The 21,856-nt window shown below is 41.6% G+C and overlaps 1 protein-coding gene across 11 annotated transcripts; it reads right to left on the bottom strand.

Annotated features, from left to right (window-relative positions):
• Positions 1 to 3,320: 3,320 nt before the first annotated feature.
• ZBED8 (zinc finger BED-type containing 8) lies at positions 3,321 to 21,702 on the bottom strand. Of its 11 annotated transcripts, none has more exons than XR_016235449.1 (4): positions 21,058 to 21,656; positions 20,498 to 20,575; positions 15,657 to 15,735; positions 12,441 to 12,680 (listed from the first exon to the last, which is right to left on the bottom strand). XR_016235449.1 is itself a non-coding variant. In XM_089335029.1 (3 exons), the coding sequence occupies exon 3, from the start codon at positions 18,054 to 18,056 to the stop codon at positions 16,278 to 16,280; it is 1,779 nt and encodes a 592-aa protein (XP_089191155.1). In that variant the 5' UTR covers positions 18,057 to 18,105; positions 20,498 to 20,575; positions 21,262 to 21,702; the 3' UTR covers positions 12,441 to 16,277. The 11 variants fall into 11 exon arrangements, 5 of the variants coding, with proteins under 5 accessions (XP_089191155.1, XP_008253568.3, XP_089191157.1 ...); XR_016235447.1 differs by having other exon boundaries at positions 12,548 to 12,680; positions 15,645 to 15,735; XR_016235450.1 differs by lacking the exons at positions 12,441 to 12,680; positions 15,657 to 15,735 and adding an exon at positions 3,321 to 3,541 and having other exon boundaries at positions 21,058 to 21,679.
• Between the last annotated feature and the right edge of the window lie 154 nt (positions 21,703 to 21,856).

Below are 21,856 nucleotides of genomic sequence, written 5' to 3' on the forward strand. Positions count from 1 at the left end.
CAGGCAATATTAAGGGATGACTGCTAACTTTTTTAGATGTAAACAATGGTTTGTGGTTATATTAGATGTTGTTTTTAGGAGATGCATGCTAAAGAATGTAAGGGTGAAGAGACATGTTGTTGGGAAATCTAAAATGGGTCAGGACACACACACACTGTTAGTTACCAAGCTGCAGTCTCAGCTTCAAATGTGGCTGTGTAATGTTAGGGCTGGGGCTCTCCAAGTCACATTTCTATGAATCTGCAAACAGGGCACTGGGAGGGAACTGTGATTCTAGAGGAGTGGTAAGGAGCTGGTCCTTTTTGTTTTGCTCCTGTTACTGTTGGTGTCACCAAGCAACAGCTCCTCGCCCAGGCAATGACAGTTATTTCTCCTAGGAGCAGCTGGTTCAAGTTTGCATTTTTTTTTCCTGCAATTCCAGAACTAGCCTCATAATGCTTCCTCATAGAACTAATGGCAGCTGGAGGCTGTCCTCTCTGTCTCAAGTCCATGGGGCCCTTCATCTCAAGGGTTTACCTATACATTTTAATAATCCCATTATTTTCCATGTTTTCCAAGCTGCAGAGCTGGTATAAGCTTTGTGCATTTATTACCTTGACTTCACAGTTCTCCAAATACTTGGTAAATACTTCTTTATATTAAATTATGTCTGTAAAAGTAATTAGTATAATCTGTGTCTCCTTATTGGACTCTGACTGACACAGACATTGGTATCAGGGGTCCTAAGAAACAGACTCTCAAAAACAAATTTTTTTAAAAAAGATTTATATATTTATTCAAAAAGCAGAGTGACAGAGAGAAGGAAAGAGAGAGAACATGTGCACTCTCTTCCATCTGCTGGTTCTCTCTCCAAATGACCACAACCATCAAGTCACAGTCAGAAGCAAGGAACTCCATGCTGGTCTCCCACATGGGTGGCAGGAGTCCTAGTACTTGGACCATCTTCCAGGGCACATTAGGAGGAACCTGAATCAGAAGCAGAGCGGCTGGGACTCTAACCGGCACTCTGATATGGGATGCAGGCATGGCAATCAGTGGCCTAACCTGCTGCACCACGATGCTGGCCCCTCAAAGACAATTTTTGAGACATTTGGAATTGTCTTTGGATTCCAATGCAACGTTGAACTCCGTAGTATAGAAATGGGATGCTGGTAATCCGTGGCATGGAGTAACACTGATTATTCACATTATTGGCTAAGATTATTACAATACAGAACACTCTGGAGCCAGTGTCTTTGGGGCCTAAGTGGCTGTTGGGGTCAAGGTTGACTACAAGGACTTACGGGCAGGATTCCTTCTTATAAATGTACTGGACTGCTTACAGAAAGAAAATGTCACCCTTAGCTGTTAAAAATCTCAGCTGAAATCTTTGCACTTGATACCTGGGAGAGTGTCTATGGCAGTCCTAAAAGTATCTCAAATCCCTTGTAGCTACAAAAACAATCTTACTGAAATTCAGATACAGTGTTTAATTGTGAGGGTTCCAGAATGAAATGTAAGCTGAATCTGTAATCCACACTTATTTGTAAAAGCTACGGTGAAGATAGATTGGGAAAGGGTCCCTAAGAACTGGAAAGGGGATATCCATGATCACTGCGTAAAGTTGAAAACCTTAGCCCCTAAGTCATTCTGAGTCTTTCTCTCCTTCACCTTCCATGTCTGAAGTTAGCCTCCCTTTGCTTGAAGACCCTGTAACAATTGCATCTGAGGCAGGTGCCTTTCAGGGAAATGCCTATTTTCTTTAAGACTAGAGCATGAAAAAGCTTTGCAGCAAGTCCAGGCCATAACGCTAGCTACTCTGCTACCTGGTGCCGAAGACTCAGCAGATCCAATGATACCTGAGTATGGCAAATGGAGATTCTATATGGAGCCACTGGACACTAGACCCATAATGTGGGAGCAGATCCAGCATATTCTAATGGAACAAGTACAAAATCTGATCCTGAAGAAAAAATTTCATAATTTGAGAAAACTGTAAGCTTTTTTTCTAATTTATATAGTTAGGAACCTGGCAAATATGTCTAGGAATGAGATGCCTGAAGCATTAGGTCAAATAAAACAGAATAGAAAAAGCAAAATTATTGATATGAGTGTACATCTCAGGGATTCTAGATTTAATGTGTTAGCTGGTATTAAGAATTTACTTACTTGGTGACACAAACTTGGACCAAACAACAACCTACATATGAGTTTGAAATCTCAGAACTTCCTGGAATAATATAGAGAAAAGAAATCCAAAGAATTGGAGTCTTATTAATCAAGAAAATGCAGTTTGCTTTTACCTGGCAGAGCCACAACACTCTCATCACAGACTCCCTTCAGGCTACATCACCTCACTGCCATAATACAGTCTTCACAGAGATTTTAGTTACTTGCCATTTTAGCGCATCATACTGGTTGACAGTTTATGACATTATGCATAGAGGAGATGAATACCATAGAAATACAGAGACTTATGACCTTAGTGAAGTTTTCTGATTTGCTAATTACCAGGAGCATGTTGCAATATTCCTTTGAAGGTGAAAGACAAGTTGTTCTACATCATATTACCTACCACCCCAACAGAGACACAGGGGTTGATGGGCCTTTGACCTTTTTGAGGTGACATGTATCTGAGCAATGTTTCCATAACTCATTTACTAAGTAACTCATAAGAAATTCATTTTGAGTGGAGACCAGAGCATGAAAAAGCTTTGTAGCAAGTCTGCGTTGTAATGCAGCTACTCTATTGCTTGGTGCTGAAGACTCAGCAGCAGATCCATTGACACTTGAATATGGCAAATGGGGATTCTCTATGGAGCCACTGGCAGATGCCAACAGGAGAATTAAAACATAGACCTTTAGGGTTTTGGAGAAAATTCATATCCTCTTTGGAACATAACTAATCTTTTGAGAAATAGCTCCTGGTTTTCCAGTAGACTCCATTAAGACTGGACAGTTTTCCATGGGACTGGGTGCAATTTGGTCCAGTAAGCTGTAAATTAGAGTTCTGCACAGCAATAATGTATCACCAAGTGGAAATGGTACAGAAGAGACAGGATTAAACAGATACGGAAGGCACAAGCCAGGGGCCCAGAGAAGTGGCTCAACTTGCTGTAAGGTTTTCTTTTTTTTTTTTTTTTCCCTCAATCCATAACTTTTGCTGCATCTGGATTTCCTTATGACCAGCTGACAAAGAAGAAGAAACTCAAATCCTGGTTTCCATTTATTCTGACCAATATGCTAACACCAGCTTGTTGCTGCAAAAACTGTTGCAGCTTTACAACTTCAATCAAGCATGTCTCGAAAGGTCCTAATGATGGGAAATGTTCCCAGGGAGATTTTTTTTTAAAGATTTATTTATTTACTTGAAAGTCAGAGTTACACAGTTACACAGAGAGAGTTCTTGCATCCACTGGTTCACTCCCCAGTTGGCCACAATGGCTGGAGCTGCGCCGATCCGAAGCCAGGAGCCAGGAGCTTCTTCTGGGTCTCCCACGCAGGTGCAGGGGCCCAAGGACTTGAGCCATCTTCTACTGCTTTCCCAGACCATAGCAGGGAGCTGGATTGGAAGCGGAGCAGCTGAGTCTCCAACTGGCGCCCATGTGGGATGCTGGCATTGCAGGCCAGGGCATTAACTCACTGCGCCACAGTGCCAGCACCCCTGGGAGACTTTTGAACAGTACATTTGATTGTCCACTATGGCTGAAATGAGCAATATCCAGAATTATGGATTGCAACTTTAGTAGTCAAGGGCAGCTACTAATTGTCTGATAGATGGTCAAGGAGTTGGGAGGAATAGATTTAGAAGTGACAAGAAGATCTGGCAAAATGCATGTGCATGGACTCTTAGACTTAAAGATATTTAGGCTTCAAGTGAATGTTCACCAAAGGACATTGTGTGGCCATGTGGATGAACTTTGCATATATATGACTATAGGGAACATGATTAATGGACGGCCCCAGAGGCTGCACTTTGAAACTCATTACTGCACATGTGCCAGTTCATACACCCAAGGAGCTACTCCCAGCAAATGACTGAGCATAGCAGGACTATGAAGACATGCCAATTTGTTGGGATTGATGGGTCTCCTGTGACAGCTGACTTTGACTTGAGGACTTCCCAATGGCCTTGCTGAAGCTAAATGAAGTGATCCACTGCAGAGGAGGCTGTCAGCAGTCAGTAGGACAAGACAACAGACTTTGTGGATATTGGTCAGCTTCTTTCCCCAGCAATTCCAGTGATTTCCCAATGGGCCCATGTACCAGAGTAAGGATGGGAGTTTATACCCACCCTCCACAATGCAGACTTCCCTTCACTAAGACTGACCTGCTGAAGGTTGACCTTCCAGCAGTGGAGACCCACAATATGCCCCTGATGTTGATACTTTGTGGCTGGTCAATTACATTGAACACTTTCCACCATGGAAGGGGTAGTTATTTACTCTTATTGGAAAAGATAAATATTATGAACATGGTTGTGCTTTTAGCTGCTGTCAGCCTTATTAACTGTCATGATATCCTGTACCCCATTGCTCCTTGTCAGTGATTAGCAAAGGGGTGTGTATTACTCTGCTTGGGCTGCCATAACAGCATACTATAGCCTGAATGGCTTAAACAACAGAAATTAATTTCTCAGTTTTGGAGGCTTTGAATTCCAAGACTGAGTTTCATTCTTTTTGTTTATTTATTTATTTTTAAAAACTTACTTTATTAATTTGAAAGGCAGAGAGAGGGAGGGAGTGTGGGAGGGAGGGTGGGAGGGAGGGAGAGAGAGAGAGAAAGAGAGAGAGAGAGAGAGAGAGAGAGAGAGAGAGAGAGAGAGAGGTCTTCCATCTGTTGGTTCACTTCCCAAATGGCTGCAACAGCTGGGGCTAAGCCAGGCCAAAGCCAGGAGCCTGGAACTCCATCCAGGCCTCCCATATGGGTGGCAGGGGCCAAGTACTTAGGTCATCTTCCACTGCTTTCTTAGGCACATTAGCAGGAAGCTGAACTGGAAGCAGAGAAGCCAAGACCTAACCTGATACTCATATGGGATGCCAGTATCACGGGCAGCAGCTTAACCTGCTGGCCCCAAGTTTCATTCTGAGGCCTCTTCCTTGGCTTGTAGGCAGCTTCTATGGCTCTCTTACACAAACCACTTCGTGCTCTGGTGTCTCTTAGAAGGGTACTGGTCCTATCAGACCATGGTCCTGCCACTATGACCTTATCTAACCCTAATTACCTCCCAAAGCCCCAACTCCAAATTATGCCACATTGATTGGGAGTTAGGACATTAACAATTGAATTTGGGGGAATACAAATATTTAGTCCACAACAGCATATGGCCACAGACTGTTGCCCACTGAATGTATTGGTTTTTTGTCAATATAAATACTACATGACCCAGAAGCAGTTGGTCTGATAAAATAATGGAATGATCTACTTAAGATTCAGTTACTTGCAAATGAATGAAAATAACCTAGCAGCAAGAAGTCCTATTTGACAACATGTAGTATGTGTTTTGAAAGGGTAACCAACATGGGACTGGTGCTGTCATATAGAAGGTTAAGACTATGCCTGCAGTATCCCATATGGGCACTGATTTGAATCCTGATTGCTCCACTTCTGATCCTGCTCTCTGCTAATGCCTGGGAAAGCAGAAGAAAATAGTCCAAGTACTTAGGCCCCTGCACCCATGTAAGAGACCTGGAAGAAGCTCCTGGATCCTGGCTTTGATCTGGCTCAGCCCTGGCCATTGCAACCAGTGGATAGAAGCGTTCTCTCTCTCTCTTTCTCTCTCTCATTTCTGCCTTTCAAATAAATTAATAAATCCTGAAAAAAAAACAATTGATAACCAATAAATATGCTCCCCTCCTCTTAAAGGCCAGAATACATTGGTCCAAGAATTAAGAGGTGAAAGTGGGAGTGGCTAATCTTACTATTGCACCTAAAACTCACGGAATTTTTGCTTCCTATTGCTACAACTGTAAGATCTGTGATTTTGGAGGTCTTTTTTTTCCCAAAGGAGGAATGTTTCCACCAAGGGACATAACAGTGATTCTACTGAGGTTATGATTGCCACCAGCCATTTCGGGCTTATGCTGTGAGGGTACAGTGGACCTGAAATTCACCTGATTGCACAGAAACTACTGGTCAGGCATAATAGATCCTGATTAATAATGTTATTTTGTAATCAGGCTTTGAGGAGTTTCAGAGTGGTTTATACAGGTTTCCAACCCCATTCATTGTAATAGTGAGATGAATGGTTTGCATCTGGAGATCTTCACCCATCACTCCCCTGGGCCACAAAAACTTGGTTTTGGGGGCTTATTATATAGCAAAAATGTGTGTATGTGACCAGCAGAATGTAAGAAACCTCAGATGATATTCCACATGTCCTACCTGCTTCCAAGATGGCCCATGCTCATGTTGGTAGTTTTCTATTGGAGAGTGTATAATAGTTTCCCATTGTGCTGTTAACACTTTCATTACAAAATTAGTCACTTAAAGCTCCATATATTTATTACTGTAAAGTTCTGGAGATCGGAAGCTCCAAATCAGTCTTTGGGCTAAATTCAAGGTATGAGTAGCACTGGTTCCTTCTGGAAGTTCAAGATGGGAATCTATAACCTTGCCTTTTCCAACTGCTAGCCTGCCTGTACTTCTTGGCTCATGGTCCTTTCCTCCATATTTAAAGCCAGAAGAGCATTATCTGCAAGTTTCTCCTTGTTCCTGACCTTTGCTTCTGTTCTCACATTTCTTTCCCTGACCTTCCTATTTTGCCTCCCTCTTGAAACCCTGTTAATACAATGGGCTCACTGAATAATTTATCCATTTCAAGGTCCTTCACTTAATCTACAAAGTCCTTTTCATCATATATAAAGTAACAAACCACAGGTTTCAGGAATTATGACACCACATCTTTAGGCGATTGTTATTTTGGCTGCAACAGGCCCTGATATGGGGAGGAAATTACGTTACACCTATCTTCTCCAGAGCTGTTCACATGGGCAGCCTTTGGTTATTATGCATATCCTTATTTTAATTCTATTACTATATTGTAACAAACTACAGATTTACTAGCTTTGTCATTTTAGGTCCTGTTATTTAGTAATTGTTCTCTGTCACCAATATTGGTAGACTCATGTTACTGAACCAAAAGGCAAACAACAAGGACACTTTATTGCCTGGAGTGTCTGTTTTTGTCAAGGAAAAATTGTGTTGCTGTTTGATAATGGGAGCAAGAAAAACTATGTCTAGGACACCAATGGATGACCTGAAGAGATCTCCAATGGTAAATGTTAATAAAAGCAGTTCTTTTTCAGTCTAGATGCTTTTTCTTTTTCTTGTATTAATGCCTTGGCTAGAACCTCCAGTACAACACTGACTACAAGTGGTGAGAAGATCTTCTTGCCTTTTCCTCGTCTGATGGGGAAGGCTTTTTTCACCACTAAATATGATGTTAGATGTGGGGTTTTTGTAAGTGCTCTTTAGGTTGAAGTTTCCTTCTATTTCAGTGTTTCTTTTGCAGTGCAGAATCTTCTCAATTTGATGTAATCCCATTTGTCAATTTTCACTTAGATTGCCTGTCCCTCTGGGGTCTTTTCCAAGAACTCTTTGCCTATGCCAATGTCTTGAGGGTTTCCCCAATGTTCTCTAATAATTTGATGGCATTGGGCCATAGATAGAGGTCTTTGATCCATTTTGAGTTGATTTTTGTGTAAGGTGTAAGGTAGGGGTCTTGCTTCATACTTCTGCAAGTGGAGATCCAGTTTTCCCAGCACCATTTGTTGAAGAGACTGTCCTTGTTCCAGGGATTGATTGTAGCTCCATTGTCAAAGATAAGTTGGTTGTGGATGCATGGGTTGATTTCTGGTGTTTCTATTCTGTTCCATTGGTCTATCTATCTGTTTTTGTGCCAGTACCAGGCTGTTTTGATTATAACTGCCCTGTAGTATGTCTTGAAATCTGGTATTGTGATGCCTCCCGCTTTGTTTTTGTTGTATAAAATTAATTTAGCTATTTGGGGTCTCCTGTGTTTCCATATGAATTTCAGCATTATTTTTTCTATTTCTGAGAAGACTGTCCTTGGTATTTTGATTGATATCACATTAAATCTGTAAATTGCTTTTGGTAGTATAGACATTTTGATATTGGTTCTTCCAACCCATGAACATAGAATATTTTTCCATTTTTGTGTCTTCTTATATTTCTTTCTTTAATGTTTTTTTTTTATTTTATTTTTTTGACAGGCAGAGTGGACAGTGAGAGAGAGACAGAGAGAAAGGTCTTCCTTTGCCGTTGGTTCACCCTCCAATGGTCGCCGCGGCCGCCGGCACACCGCGCTGATCCGATGGCAGGAGCCAGGAGCCAGGTGCTTTTCCTGGTCTCCCATGGGGTGCAGGGCCCAAGCACCTGGGCCATCCTCCACTGCACTCCCTGGCCACAGCAGAGAGCTGGCCTGGAAGAGGGGCAACCGGGACAGAACCTGGCGCCCCGACCGGGACTAGAACCCGGTGTGCCGGCGCCGCTAGGTGGAGGATTAGCCTAGTGAGCCGCGGCGCCGGCCTCTTTCTTTAATGTTTTATAATTTTCATCATAGAGATCTTTGATATCTTTGGTTAAATTTATTCCAAGGTATTTAATTTTTTTTGTAGCTGTTGTGAATGGGATCGATTTTGGAAGTTCTTGGTCATTAGGCCGGCGCCGCAGCTCATTTGGCTAATCCTCCGCCTGCGGTGTTGGCACCCTGGGTTCTAGTCCCAGTTGGATTCTGTCCTGGTTGCTCCTCTACCAGTCCAGCTCTCTGCTGTGGCCCGGGAAGGCAGTAGAGGATGGCCCAAGTGCTTGGACCCTGCACCCACACGGGAGACCAGGAGGAAGCACCTGGCTTCTGGCTTTGGATTGGCGCTAGCCACAGCACCCTGGGCTGTAGCGGCCATTTGAGGGGTGAACCAATGGAAAGGAAGACTTTTCTCTCTTTCTCTCTCTTTCACTGTCTAAATCTGCCTGTCAAAAAAGAAAAAAAAAAAAAAGAAGTTCTTGGTCATTGGTCATTAATGGTATTGTCTGTGTATAAAAAGGCTATTGATTTTTGTGTTAATTTTATATCCTGCCACTTTACCAAGTTCTTCTATGAGTTCCAGTAGTTTTAGTGGAGTCTTTTGGATCCCCTATATATAGAATCATGTCACTTGCAAATAGAGATAGTTTGACTTCCACCTTTCCAATTCTTATCCCTTTCATTTCTTTTTCTTACCTAATGGCTCTGGCTAAAACTTCGAGGACTATATTGAATAGCAGTGGTAACAGTGGGCATCCTTGTCTGGTTCTAGATCTCAGTGGGAATGCTTCCAACTTTTCCCCTTTCTATAGGATGCTGTTAATGGGTTTGTCAGAAATTGCCTTGATTGTATTGAGGGATGTTCCTTCTATACCCAATTTGCTTAAGGTTTTCATCTATTAAAGGATGTTGTATTTTATCAAATGTTATCTATTGAGATAACCATATGGTTTTTTTCTTCAGCTTGTTAATGTGTTATATCACATTGATTGATTTATAAATGTTGAACCATCCCTGCATACCAGGGATAGATTCCACTTGGTATGGGTGGATGATCTTTCTGAGGTGTTGTTGGATTCAATTGGCTAGCATTTTGTTTAGGATTTTTGTGTCTATGTTCATTAGGGAAATTCTTCTGTAATTCTTTTTCTCTGTTGTTATCCTTTTCTGGTTTAGGAATTAGGATGATGCTGGCTTCACAGAGTTTGAGAGGATAGTTTTTTTTTTTTTTTTAAAGATTTTTTTATTTACTTCAGAGGCAGAGTTACAGAGAGAAGGAGAGACGGGAGCAGGGCGGAGGTCTTCCATCCACTGATTGACTACCTAAATGGTTGCAATGGCCGGAACTAGACTGATGCAAAGCCAGGAGCCAGGTGCTTCCTCTGGGTCTCCCACATGAGTACAGGGGCCAAAGCACTTGGGCCATCCTCTAATGCTTTCCCAGGCCATCAACAGAGAGCTGGATCAAAAGTGGAGTAGCCAGGACTTGAACTGGTGCCCATATTGGATGCCAGAGCCCAGGTGAATGCTTAATCCACTCTGCCACAGCACCAGCCCCGTTGTATAATTTTTTAAAAAATATGTTTCTGGGTTTAGTTTGCTAGTATTTTGTTGAGGAATTTTATGACATATTCATTCTTCACTTTTTGTGAAGAGTTTGAAGAATTGGTATTTTTAAAGTTTGACAGAATTCACTAGATGACAGTGAACCCATCTGACCCTGGGCTTTTCTCTGATTATTGGGCTTGTGGGGATATTGACTCAATGTTTTTAGCTGTTATAGGTTGACTCAGATTTCCTATTACTTTTGGGAATCTGCCTTTTTAGAGATTTTCCATTTCATTCAAGCTATCCAATTTATTGCTAGACAACTCATAATATTTGCTAGACAACTGCTCATAATATTTCCTTATTAAGCATTTTCGTATCTGCAAGGTAGGTAGTAAAGTCCCCTTTTTCATCCCAAATTTTGAATCTTTTTTTTCTATGAAAAACAGGTTTGTTAATTTTGTTGATCTTTTCAAAGGACCAATTCTTGGTTTCATTGATTTTTCTCTATTTTGTTTATTTATTCTAACCTTTTTAAAAAATTTAAAGGTACAGCAAAAGCAAGAGAGAGAGAAAGAGAGAGAGAGAAACCTCCATCTGCTGGTTCACTTCACAAAGGGCTGCAACAACCAAGTCTGGGCCAGGTTTGTAGGGGAGAAAACTGACACTGAGGACTGGAAAGAGGTATCCAAAATCATATCATTAGTGAAACACAAACTTTCCTATTACTCACTCATAGTAAGATTGGAGACAAAGATTGGGAACCAAGTATACAAGGCAGGAATCCTGATTGTACGTGGCAGGAAATGAGTAGGGGAATTTTCCAGTCCATGTAGCTGAAACAATAAAATATTATGACTTCATTCAGGGGCTGAAGTGATGTCATGAGGAATTTTTAAGATGTTTTTATTTGAAAAGGAAAGTGATCCCCTACTCAGTGGTTCACTCCCCAAATGCTCATAATGGCCAGCGCTGGGTCAGGCCAAAGCCAGGAGCCTAGAATGCCATTTAGGTCTCCCATGTGTGGCAAACACCAAGTACTTGAGCCATCATCATCATCTGTTGTCCTTCCAGGTACATCAGCAGGAAAGTAGATGGGAAGCAGAGTAGCTGGAGTAGCAGGGACTTGAACTGGCATTCTGATCCAGGATTTGGGCATCCCAAGTGGTGGCTTCACCTGTCATGCTACAATGCCTGTTCCCTGACAAACTTTTTCCTTTTCTTGGATTCTCTGTTGGCTTCACCATCTGTTGGCTTCTTTGTATAAGGTAGCCAAAATTGATCACTGGAAGATCCAGATACATCCTGTTTAGTTTAGTAATGTAGCATCACCCCATAAGTTCCAGTGAAAGTATTGCAGTTGACCAATCAGCCAGGATAAGGTCATTTGGACTGACAGTGAGGAAAGAACAGCTCCCTAAAGACAAATCAGGGTGTTTGTATTGAAAGAAGTGAATGACTCAATCTTGAGTAGGTCAAACTGAGATGATCAGCCTGCCAGACCTTTTGATTCTGGAATCCTGAAAGCTTAAACACTTAATAAGCAGCTGAGCTAGGAGCCTAATCTATTCCTGAATTACAGTAAGATTTATATCAACTTTGTAAAACAGAAGGAAAACAAGCTTATGTCTCTCTTTAATCTCAGAAGACAAATTACAACATACAATGAATAATCATATGCTACTTTAAATTACTTTGAAAATTTCCTACTTGACTTTTCCAAATGCTTAGTGAATAGTAGTCACTCATAATATTTGGATTATTCAGTGCTAGAAAGATTCTATACTATAAATATTCAGACTCTGCACTTAAAAAGTGGAGATATAATTCAAATATCATCAGAGTTAACTTTTAAAACAGTACTATTTGGTTTTAATCATCATTGGATCATATCTGAAATGCTGACCTATACACCTATTTTAAGCAGCTTTTGGATGCTCAGAAAAGCAACCAATATGTAAAAAAATACACATGCTAAAATCAGTTTTTTAGAAAAGCCATTTCTGTCTTCTCCATTTCCCAATGACTTTGTGCAGTCTGATAGTTACAGGCTCAACTTGAGTTCTGGCTGCCAATTTTGAACCCACAGAGGCTCAGGTGGGGGCATTTTTAATGAGTCACTAGTATCTTTTTAAGAGTTGTTGAAAATTAGATTTGTCAGAATCTTCAATACTGTTTTCTTTGAACAAAACCTGCATAGAGTGACATCTGCTGGTGATAAAGATTATATCTTTATCCTGTTTTAATTATTTTTTTGAGATTTACCAATGGTCTTAAAAATGTATAGCAAAAATGACAGAAACAATTTATTCCTTAGAAAACACAAATACATATGACATATATATATATACACACCAATATATATGTATATATTTTTAAAAAAGATTTATTTATTTACTTGAGAGGTAGAGTTACAGAGAAAGGGAGAGACACAGAGAGAGAGAGAGAGTTCTTCCATCTGCTGGTTCACTTCCCAAATGGCCACAACAGCCAGGGCTGGGCCAGGTTGAAGCCTGGATCCAGAAGCTTCTTCCAGGTCTCCTACATGGGTGTGGGAGCTAAGTACTTAGACCATCTTCTGCTGCTTTCCCAGGCCATTAGCAGAGACCTGGATCAGAACAGAAGCAGCTGGGACACAAACTAGCACCCACATGAGTTGCCAGTGCCACAGGTGGAGGCTTAACCTGTTATGCCATAGCACCAACCCCAACACACATATTCTTATAAGAAATATCTGAGAGGCAGAGACAGCAAGTTCATATCCACTGGTTCACTTCACAAATGCTCCCCATGACTAGGGCTGGGCTTGGGCCTGTATCCAGAAACTCAATAAAGGGCTCCCACATGGGCAGCAGCAACCCAATTACTTGATCACCACAGCCTACCAAGGATCTGCATTAGCAGGAAGCTGGAATCAGGAGCTGGAGCCAGTAACTCAATCCAGATAGTATTATATAGGACATAGGCAGTCTAACCAGAGAGAGAAAAGAGGGGAGAGAGAGGAGAGAAGGGAAAGGGGAGAGAAGGGAAAGGGGAGAGAGAAGAGAGATCTTCCATCTTCTGGTTCACTCCCTAGATGGCCCCAATGGCCAGCGCTGGGCCAATCTGAAGCCAGGAGCCAAGAGCTTCCTCTGGGGTCTCCCCGGTCAGTGTAGGTGCTGAAGTATTTGGGCCATCCTCTGCTGCTTTCCCACGTGTCTTACCAGGGAGTTGAATCAGAAGTGGAGCAGCTGGGACTCAAAATGGCACCCATATGAGATGCCAGTGCCCTAGGACATTTTTTAAATAAGAAATCTAAGTTACTTCTTCTTTTAGCAAACACTGCAGTCTTTTTCATTTGATCAAGGAAAACTGAAGTGTAGAATATGAAAATGAATTTAAGAGCCTATTTGGACATTTCCTTAAAATTGTCTATTGGGGACCCAGTGCTGTGGTGCAGTGGGTTGAACAGCTGCCTGCAGTGCTGGCGTCCCATATAGGCCCCAGTTCAAGTCCTGGATACTCCACTTCTGATCTAGCTCCCTGCTAATGTGCTAAGGAAAGCAGCAGAAGATGGCCCAAGTACTTGGAGCCCTGTACCCATGTGCGAGACCCAGATGAAGCTCCTGGTCCTGTTTTCAGCCTGGCCCAGTCTTAGCCATTGTGGCCATTTGGGGACTGAACTAGCAGATGGAAGATTTCTCCCTCTCTCTTTGCCTTTCCCTCTCTGTAACTTCGCATTTAAATGTCATTTGGGTTTTCATTTAAGAGCAGCAGCAATTTTTTTTCTTTTGAGAATTCTAGTAGACTTAATGAAATCCTGATTATCAATGATCCTTTCACCCTAATCCTCCTATTGTATTCTCTCAGGTTCCAGGCTTCATACATACCCCTTTCCCCATCCGTATTTCCTTCCTAGCTTTAGAACTTCGTAAAACATATCTAGAAGTATTCCTGTATTACTTTGGAAATGTTTCCAATGCTCTTGATGTTAGACCATAATAAGAAAAATGAGGACTTATGCTCTGCGACATTTTAAATGAAAGAAGGCATGCATTTGTATTTACTGATAAAAGCATTTTCAGTGATAATACTGAATAGTGTACAAAATATAAACTTCAATTTGTAGTACACAGGTAGCATCATTGGTGGTCAGGTTCTATTCTTTTTTTTTTCCATCAAATTTTCACTACTATAAAAATGCTCTGATTATTGGCCTTATAAACATGTGGGCGAGGCACTCACCATAGTGGTTAGGTTGCCTGCATCCCACATCAGAGTGCCTGGGTTTAATACTTGGCTCCATGTCCTACTCCAGCTTCCTGTCAATGCAGACTCTGAAAGGTATCCGTGATGGCTCAGGTGACTGGGTTCCTGCCACTCACATGGGAGACCTAGAAGGAGATTCTGGCTTTCAGCTTCAGCCCTGGCCTACTGCCAGCCACTGCAGGCATTTGAGAAGTGAATCAGGAGATGGAAGTTCTCTCAAATATATTAATGAAAATTTAAAATAAATAAAATGTTAGTAGACATCCCTGATTTTTTCTGTGTAATGAATTTCTATAGGGAAAAAGTCATTAAAGGGCTATGAATAACTAATAAAAATTTAAATTAGTGCAATAATGGAAAACTGGTAAAGTAGTGAGATGGATTTTTATAAATTTAACTCTTTCTTATTATATTTGGGATAATTGTGAGATATTATGTGTTACTTCTACAGAAGCTAAGAAATCAAAACTGCCATATGTGCTTGCCGAGAAGATATTACTAGGAGATATAGCTGAAATCACAAGATGTTAAAATAGAAATGGTTAAAGTTATGGGTAGGAAGGGGATCTCTCTATATCATTTCCCTACCAGCCATGAGCATGTGCTACTTTGGTCAAACACTAAGGGATTTTTTTTAGTTATTATTTTTCATTTTTTATTTTAGAACGTTTATTTTCACCTCCCTTAAAAGGCAGAACACAGAGAAATTATGTTTCATCTGCAGGTTCACTCCCCAAATGCCAGCAATAGTCAGAGCTGGGGTGCAGATGCCAGGAGCCCAGGACTCTGTCTGGGTCTTCCATGGGCCTAAGCACTTGAGCCATCATGTGCTGTCTGCAATAGCAGAAGATGGCCTGGAAGTGAAGCAGATGGGACTTGAACCAGCACTCCAGTACAGAATCTGAGTGCCCCAAGCAGCAGCTTAACCTGCTACATAACAATGGCTGTCCCAAACAGTAAGGTTTTAAACTAAAAAATGGAAGAGGAGATATGTGGCACAGTGCTTAAGATGCCCCTTGGGATGACTGCATCTGGTATCTCAGCGCCCTGGTTTAAGTCCCAGCTCTGCTTCCAATCCACTTGCCAGCTAATGCACACCTTGGGAGGCAGCAGATGATGTCTTGAGTAGTTGGGCCTCTGTTACCCACATGGGAGAGCTGGACTGAGTTCCAGGCTGCTGTCTTCAGTTTGGCCCAGCCAAGCTCTTGTGGGGTTTTGGGGAAAAAACTAGTAGAGGGGAGATCTCTGCCTGTTTCTCTTTGCCTTCCAAATAAAATGAAAATATATAAAAATTCACAGGATTCAAAGGATAAGGATCCTTAACCTTATTGCAGACCTGCCCAACTGGGAACCCTAGAGTATGGCCCAGGAATCTTCTTTTCAGCAGCCTTGATGACTTGGTATCCTGAAGTAATCTGAAAGCAGACAAAGACTTACATGATATTAGGATATTTATTAATATCATGTTACTCAGAGCATGGGAGCTAGGGACATTGTCAGAGTTCATTTATAAATAAGCTAGAACAGCCCTCTCCATTATATTTCTTAATCTTCTGACTTCATTGATGTCCCCTTAACTCTAACAGATGGGAGGACTCAGGCTGTCATTTTTTTCCTTTGATTTTTGGGAAGTCTTCTCTTTTTTCTCGGCTCAGTCCCTAGTCAGTGATACCAACTAGCTGGGCATTCTAGTGCTTTGGAACCCTTTCCATCTACTGCATCAACAGGTGAAACATATTCAGGATCAGAAAAATACTATGTATTGACTAGGCAAGGGGACACTGCTGTGTTCTTATTCTCAATGCTCATTTTCACACGCCTCATTAAAAAGTTAAAGTTGCTAAAATTTTTAAACATAGAATTCGGTATACTATAAATATAAAACAGAATTGCAGCTTAATTTTACAATGCTATTAAGAATATATTAGAAAATTATACATTCCAAAAGTGTATCAGCTTATAATGACTTCTGCTGTAGCTTTTGTTCAATGATGTCTGAGAAACGAGGAACTTTTTTTGAAATAGCCACACGTATGTCTTCACTCATATTAAAGCAACTTCTTGACTTTGTTTTAAAATGTAAAAGTGATGAAAATCCCAACTCACAAAGGTAGGTAGTTGCAAATGGCACGAGGATTTCTAGAGCCGTCTTTGCCAAGTTTGGAAACACTGTGAATTGAGCACACCAGAAATCCTCTAGTTTCATTGTCTCAAATTCCATTAGGATTTGGCCACTAGCTCGTAATTCGGCAAGATCATTTTTCATTAAATAGCCATCATCAACAAAATCAAGGTTAAAAAGAAATGGATCCAGTACCCATTTACTTGCCTCATCGAGATTTCCAATAGAAAAATATCCATGGAAGGAACTGCTCAGCTGCTGCAGATGCAGTGTTATTTCAGCTGCAATGCATACACCTTCGTTATCTGAAGTAATTATTTCTTCAAGAAAAGGAAAGTTGGTAAAATTTCTTTTCTCAATTCGTTTTTGCCAGAAAGGAAATTTCCTAACAAAAGTAGATAACTTCTCTCTAGCTGACACTGTATTCATCCCTGTTCTTTGCATAGATGCACTAAGTTCATTTAGGTGTTTGAATAAATCTGCAAGGTATGCCAGGTGAATTTTAAACTCTTTATTTTCAAAGTCATCAACTAAATTACTGCTTTGGTGGTGAAGAAACTGATTTACTTCTTCATACATTTCAAAAATATGAGTTAGTATCTGGCCTCTGGAAAGCCATCTCATTTCAGTGTGAAAAAGGAGGACACTATATTCTATACCAATTTCTTCAAAAAAAGCCTGAAACAGACGATGATTTGGAGCTCGTCCTTTGATAAAATTTATTACTCTCACCACAGTAAACAGAGCTTCCCTCAGTTTTGTCGGCAACGTCTTTGTGACAAGCGTATGAGGGTTCAACAAACAATGTGTGATCACAATATGAGGTACCTCTTTTTTCATACAGGCAACAAATTCTGAATTTCCTCCTAGCATAGAGGATGCACCATCAGTACAAACAGAGCCACATACATCAAGTGCTATCTCATGCTGCACAAAGAAGTCTCTGAAGAGGTTGAACACGTCTGTTCCTTTCATAGTTACCTGCAATGGTTCACAGAATAGGAATTCCTCTAAAATCTCTCTTTCCTTTATATATCGCACAAATGCCATGAGCTGACTGCAGTCATCCATGTCAGTTGTCTCAGCAAGTTGAATACCCACTTTAAGAGGACTGGCTTTGATATCTTCTAGAACTTGCTCTAAGATATCTTGGCTCATTTCTTCAATTCTAGAATGGATCACATCATCTGATAAGGGTACCTGCTGAAGCTTCTTTTGTGCATCTGGTCCCAAAACTATTTGTGCTATTTCTAGCGCACAAGGTTTCACTAACTTTTCAGCAACTGTATGAGGATTCTTCTCCTTGGCACACAAATATGCAAACTGGTATGATGCTTGCAATAAGGCATCCTCATGAGATGCAACACCAAATGCTTTCAAGGTTTCACTCTGATCAGATGCCGTTGGCATATGCTTCAAGCTACTCAGATCATGCCCAGCCACACCGCCATGCTGTCTGTTAAAATGGTCTGACAGTTTTGATGGTCTGAGGTCAGCATTTAAAAATACTGAGTTACACAACACACACTGTGGGCGTTGAGTTCCGTCAACTTCTGTTGTACAGGTGAACCAGTAACGAACATAGTCATCATCCCATTTGCGTTTCTTTGACATGGCACACAAAAATTCTCAGGTAGTATTTCAGAGATGCCACAGAATTTTGCTTTGGGAATAAAGTATAATCCACACATTAAAAACCAGTGGATAACCAAATAAAACAAAGCTATATCACATGCTATTCCATACATGTCAAAGAAATATCCTGCAACATGTCAGTTGAAAGTAAACCATGATGGCCTGGCACTGTGGCATAGCGGTTAAAGCCCCAGCCTGCAGCACCGGCATCCCTTATGCTCCACATTCAATCCAGCTCCCTGCTAATAAGCCTGGGAAAGCAGCAGAGGATTGCCCAAGCCCTTGGGCCCCTGCATGCACATGGGAGGCAGGAAGAAGCTCCTGGCTTCAGATCAGCTCAGCTCTGGCCATTTTGTGGCCATTTGGGGAATGAACCAGCGGATAGAAGACCTTTTTCTCTCCCTCTCTCTCTGTCTCTATCTTTCTCTGTAATCTCACTGCCACCTCTTTCCATCCTGCCCCAAAGACATGCACACCCTCAGTTAAGAAAGACTGAATAGAAGAGAATAATACACTCTAAAGAAGTGCAGATTTTAACATAGTGGCCAGTTCTTTATTTTTATTTTTTTACTAGTTAAGGATTAAACAGACATGTAAAACTATTTGATCTCTGAGCAGCTTTAATTCCATCTTAAGCAGAGAATTCCAAATCAGTCTTGAATTTGGATTAAGCCACCCTTGGTATAGGGTAGGATCCAATTTGGCTCAGAATTTCCTTGCTAAGTGTAACAAACTAGCAGTCCATGATTCATATTGCACATATATAACAGCAAAACAACCTGCAGGAGAAATACAATTATTCTTGTCATCCAGAATTCAGAAAATTTCCTCTCATACAAGGATGCTCTTAACTGCCAATGAGGCATTTCATGATGCTTTTTCCTATAACTACCCTTCAGTAAAAGCAGTCAAGAAAAAAAAGCCAAAACAACAGAATGAAAATAAGCAGCATTCTTAAGGTTTGCATTAATTCAAGAACAAGATTTGGAGGGCAGTGGTTCTCCGGTTTAGTAAATGAGTCTCCTGCTAAAATACAGATTCCTGAGCCCTACTTCTAGAGATTCTGATTCTCTAGCTCTGGAGTAGGGGCCTAGAATCCATACTGTAAATTAGTATTTTAGATAACTCTTATGAGCAGTACCTAGAATAATGATCTGTTACAAGACATACCTGTTACCATCACTGGGAAGCCTTTTTGAAAGTACACATGTCCCTGTACTGTTTTAGAGAAATAAATCCTCTTCTCCAGAAGTAGGACAAAAGAATATGAAATAAAAATTGTCTGGGTGATCCAGATAAAAATTCTGGTAAGTAGCCAGATTTAGATATATGAAAAATTACCCTTTAATTCCTAGCAGATATTTTAGGTTGCCAAGAGAACAGTACAAATGCTTTGATAGGCATTTACTTTGCTAAGTTGATGACAACCTTCTATGAGAGTTGAGAGACCTAAGACAGCGAGCCATTTCTTTTCTCTTTGTCCTTAGCAAACAGCAAAGGTATAATCCACAGGTCTCAGAAACACACCTTAGAGGGGCTGGCGCTGTGGTGTAGAGGGCAAAGCCGCCGCCTGCAGTGCCGGCATCCCATATGGGTGCCGGTTCAAGTCCTGGCTGCTCCACTCTCTGCTATGTCCTGGGAAAGCAGTGGAAGATGACCCAAGTGCTTGGACCCCTGCACCCACGTGGGAGACCTGGAAGAAGCTCCTGGCTCCTGGCTTCGGATCAGCACAGCTCCGGCCGTTGTGGCCCACTGGGGAGTGAACCAGCAGATAGAAGACCTCTCTGTCTCTGTCTCTCTCTCTCTCTCTCATTCTCTCTGCCTCTCTGTAACTCTGCTTTCAAATAAATAAATAAATCCTTAAAAAAAAAAACTTGTTAAAAAAAAAAAAAAGAAACACACCTTAGAAAACAATTCTAAGACAAATAAGTGATCCCCAAAGTTTTCAAAGTTCTATGCCATACGTGGCTGAAGTAATTTAACAGGGGCAAATTTAAATCCAAATGTCCCATTGAAATAAAAAGTTCATAGTAAGTTAAATCAAGCACATCTACTTAAAGTTCTAGATTTCTAGTGGATCTGTCAAAACCTACTTGTGAAATGCACTGTTGTGTAACTAATAAGCTGTTGTTACAAACCAGTTAAAAATTGGAGGATGTCTGCTAATCAAAAAAGATCTGAAGTTTAAAGAGTTGATCTTAAGTCTTTTTTCTCCAAGTAATGAGATGGTTGGTTACTTGTTTAGAACCATTTATGATTAATGGCAATAAAATTGTGATATCAGCATAAAAATGCTGATATTATGTATACTTACAAGGTACATTTGAGACAGAGGGATGAAGGAAAAAGCTTTGCTTTAGTTTCATTGGAAATGACCACAGAATCTTTTAAGAGTTCATTCTTAACTACCATATGCTTACCGCCCAGCAGGCTTTCCCGTGTTACAGAACCTCGCAAGTTTCACTGGCTCTTTTGTGGTATCTAGGAATTACAGTATCCTAAAAAATATAAACAGTAAAAAAGGGTCATTATAATAAGGAACTATTGTTAAACAGGAGTGCTATAGGTTTTATAGTTGCATTAAAGTCCTGTTTTGTCAGAGACAATTATTTACAAGTGAAATGATATCTGTGATTTCCACTGAAATGGTGTACTTTAGCTCACACACACAGTAGCCAGGTGGAGGAAAGTGAACTGGACTTGAGTTGGTTCATTTTTGAGGCTGGATGACAGGTATACACTATGAAGCTATTCTCAAGTACAGTTGGAAGTTTTCCGTTAAGAAAAAGTAAATAAAAAGCATTATTATAAGATACAAATTCACTTGGAGACAAGATGGGAAATGAAATGTTTTTGCAAGTTTACGAGGGGCAGATACGAAAGAGTACCCAAACTGACAAGTCAAAGTGAATACTGACTGATTTATGGAATGCTTAAATATATGTAAAAGAAAGCTCCAACCACACACAACTAAACTTACATCCAGACACTGCCCGGGTAAGCTCCGGAAGGCACGGGTGTTTGGGGACGCGGAGGCTGCGACCTTACAGCTACAAGCAACAGCCGGGCGAGAGGGGGCGAGGAGTGGTCGGTGGGCAGGGGCTCCGGGGGCGCTCCGCCTGCGGTCTCGGCTTGGACCCTTCCAACCTTCAGTTCTTCAAGCGGGGATGGGAACACTACCTACCTCATCGGGGTGCTGGGCAGTGTATGAGAACGCATGCCACGAACACGCAGCTCTGAACTGCTAGGACCTGATGCTGTTAAGAACGGAGAGCTTTAGAGGCAGCCAGTGCGAGCTGAGGGCGCCGGCGCCGAGCCAGGACTCTGCTGTCTCCACCCGCTCCTCTCCGAGCCTGGGCCGCAGGCCAGAGGATGCTCCGGCTTCTCTAAGCGCCCGTTTCAGGCTCCGGTTCCGCTCTCCGCTCGGGTAGGGTCCCCGGCCTGTGGCGGTGGAACCAGCCTAGGCGCGGTTCCTCAGGTCAGACCCCCCGGAGCAGGAATTTGAGTAGCGTGAAGAAACAAAACCATCCACAGCGACCTCCGCCCCCGGGGCCAGGATTCCATCCGGGTTCCGTGCTTAGCTTCCCGCCCGCACACTGGGTGCAGCGTCTCACCGTACGCAGGCGCAGTATCCGAGGGCTGAGGGAAACACTGCCTTGGTAGGGAGCATGCGCGGTGCTGAGCCTCATTTTTTTTTTTTTTATATTGTATACATGGAGCTGGAAATTTTGTTTATTGTGTCTGCCAGAAAGGATGAACTGTGGAGTCTCAGGAGGAGA

The sequence above is a fragment of the Oryctolagus cuniculus genome, chromosome 6 (assembly GCF_051225735.1).
Source record: "Oryctolagus cuniculus isolate XC-2025 breed Fujian yellow rabbit chromosome 6, ASM5122573v1, whole genome shotgun sequence".
In the NCBI taxonomy this organism is placed as follows: Eukaryota; Metazoa; Chordata; class Mammalia; order Lagomorpha; family Leporidae; genus Oryctolagus; species Oryctolagus cuniculus.